This window comes from Geospiza fortis, unplaced genomic scaffold, assembly GCF_000277835.1.
Source record: "Geospiza fortis unplaced genomic scaffold, GeoFor_1.0 scaffold685, whole genome shotgun sequence".
Classification (NCBI taxonomy): domain Eukaryota; kingdom Metazoa; phylum Chordata; class Aves; order Passeriformes; family Thraupidae; genus Geospiza; species Geospiza fortis.
In genome coordinates, this window is record NW_005054662.1 from 255,335 (window position 1) to 257,379 (window position 2,045).

At 64.5% G+C, this 2,045-nt stretch overlaps 1 protein-coding gene across 1 annotated transcript in view; it reads right to left on the reverse strand.

Moving 5' to 3' along the window:
• GDF1 (growth differentiation factor 1) overlaps window positions 1-1,674 on the reverse strand; it is a 4,187-nt gene extending 2,513 nt beyond the window's left edge. The window contains exon 1 of the mRNA XM_031064989.1: window positions 653-1,674. Coding sequence (XP_030920849.1) covers window positions 653-1,044 — 392 coding nt within the window. The 5' untranslated portion in view covers window positions 1,045-1,674. The remainder of the gene's footprint in view (window positions 1-652) is intronic.
• Window positions 1,675-2,045: the final 371 nt, after the last annotated feature.

Sequence of the window (2,045 nt, forward strand, 5' to 3'; positions counted from 1 at the left end):
GGCGGCCGGGGGGGGGCCCCGCGGGCAGGAAGCGGCCTGGCGAGGAAGGAGAAACAGCGCTGGGGGCGGCTGGACGCGGGGCTGGGCTGGATCGGCTCCAGGGATGGGCTGGGGGAACCCTTGGGATGAGCAGGATCGGCTCCGGGGATGGGAAAACCTTGGGCTGAGCAGGATCAGCTCCAGGGATGGGAAAACCTTGGGATGAGCAGGATCAGCTCCTGGAACCCTCGGGGTGAGCAGGATCAGCTCCAGGGATGGGGAACCCCAGGGCTGGGCAGGATCGGGGAAAAGAGGGCGAACAGCAGCGAATTTGGGTTTAGCCAGCCCGAGCCAGACTGGGGCCACGAGAGAAAAGAGCTCTGGGATGCTTTGAGCCCTCAGGGACACCAATCAGACAGTCCCCAGGGGAGTGCGAACGGCTCAGGGCAGCCAGATGTGCTCCGGGGTCAGCCAGATGTGCCCCGGGGTCAGCCGGAGGCGCTGGGACAATGAGGAGGGGGGACACAGCCCGGGGGTCGAGCATCCCATCCCTGGGATCGGGACTGGGATCAAAGCAGCGCCTCGGGAGGGATTTAGGGGGCTCCAGGACCGAGCCAGGCCCAGCTGCCCCCCTCACCGCCCATCTCGGGGTTCCAAACCCATCAACCATCACCGGCAGCATCCACAGGACTCCATCCCGCAGGGATTTCCCCTGGAATCCAGCTCCGGCCTCGGGACACGGGGAAGGAAGGAGCGGAGCCCGGGGGAGCCCAAGCGCGGCGTGGCCGTGGCTGTACCTTGGTCGGCGAAGACTCGGACGATGCTGCCGGGGACGTTGAGCTCCTCCACCCTACAGGGCTCCAGCTCTGCCTCCGGCCGGGGCAGCGTCCTCCTCTTGTGGAAGATCCTCCAGAGCACGGGCGGCACGGGCGCGGGGCTCTTGGGGCTGGGCTTGGCGCTCAGCCCCAGCGACCTGAGCAGGGAATTTTCCTGCGGGCCCGGCTCCGGGGCCAGCGCGGGGCTGAGCAGAACCCAGGCGAGGCCGCGGAGGAGCCACATCCACATCGCTGCTGTGCTCACAAAGAGCGGCGCCGGGGGCTGCGGCCGCGAGCGGAGCCTTTGATGGGCTCGGAGCTCAATCAGCGCCGCGGGATCTCGGCTCTGGGTGGGATCCCTGCGGCTCCCGCACCCCTTAACCCTTTCAGGGCTCCGCCGGCTCTCCCGCAGCTCCGGAGCGCCCGCTGCGGCTCCAGCGCGGTCCGTGGCGTCGGGATGAGGATGGAAATCCAGCGTTGTTCCTAAAAACCCTGCCCGGGGCTGGGGGCAGACCTGGCGCTGGCTCTTCCTCCAAAAAAATCCCTTTTTAACTCAATGTGGGCTCAGAATGAGGATGGAATCCAGCGTTGTTCCTAAAAACCCTGCCCAGAGCTGGGGGCAGACCTGGATCTGGCTATTCCTCCCAAAAATCCCTTTTTTAACTCAATGTGGGCTCAGGATGAGGATGGAAATCCAGCGCTGCTCCCAAAAGCGCTGCCTGGAGCCGGGCGCAGCCGGCTGTTCCTCCCCAAAAAAATTCCCCTTTTTTAACTCAATCACGGCGTCCAACGCTTCTCTCTTAAAGCCATCGACCTCCAGCACATCAAACCACCAAAGTCCTGCTTCGCACGGCCCCAAAAACCACCGGCCCTAAAACCACCGGCCCCAAAGCCCCCAGTCCCCACCCAGCACCGGGTCCTGCCCCCCCAGGCACCCCCAGGTCCCCCAGACCCTTCCTGGCCATCACAGCAGAGCTGCCACCACCACCTCGATGTCACAGCCCCCAGAGCCAGCCGGAGCCACCCAGCTCAATGCCAGCCCTGGGAAATTCAGTTTTATCCCCCCAAGGTCACCCCAGCCCTGCTCCGGCCCATCCCGGGGGTTCAGTTCCCTTCCTGCCCTGCAAACCCCACAGAAAACCAGGAATTCCAGCACTGGGAGGCTCCTCTGACACCCTGGGAGCAGGAATTCTCTGTTCTCCCAAAAATCCCAGCCCTGAGAGCAGAAATTCTCTGTTCTTCCCCAAATCC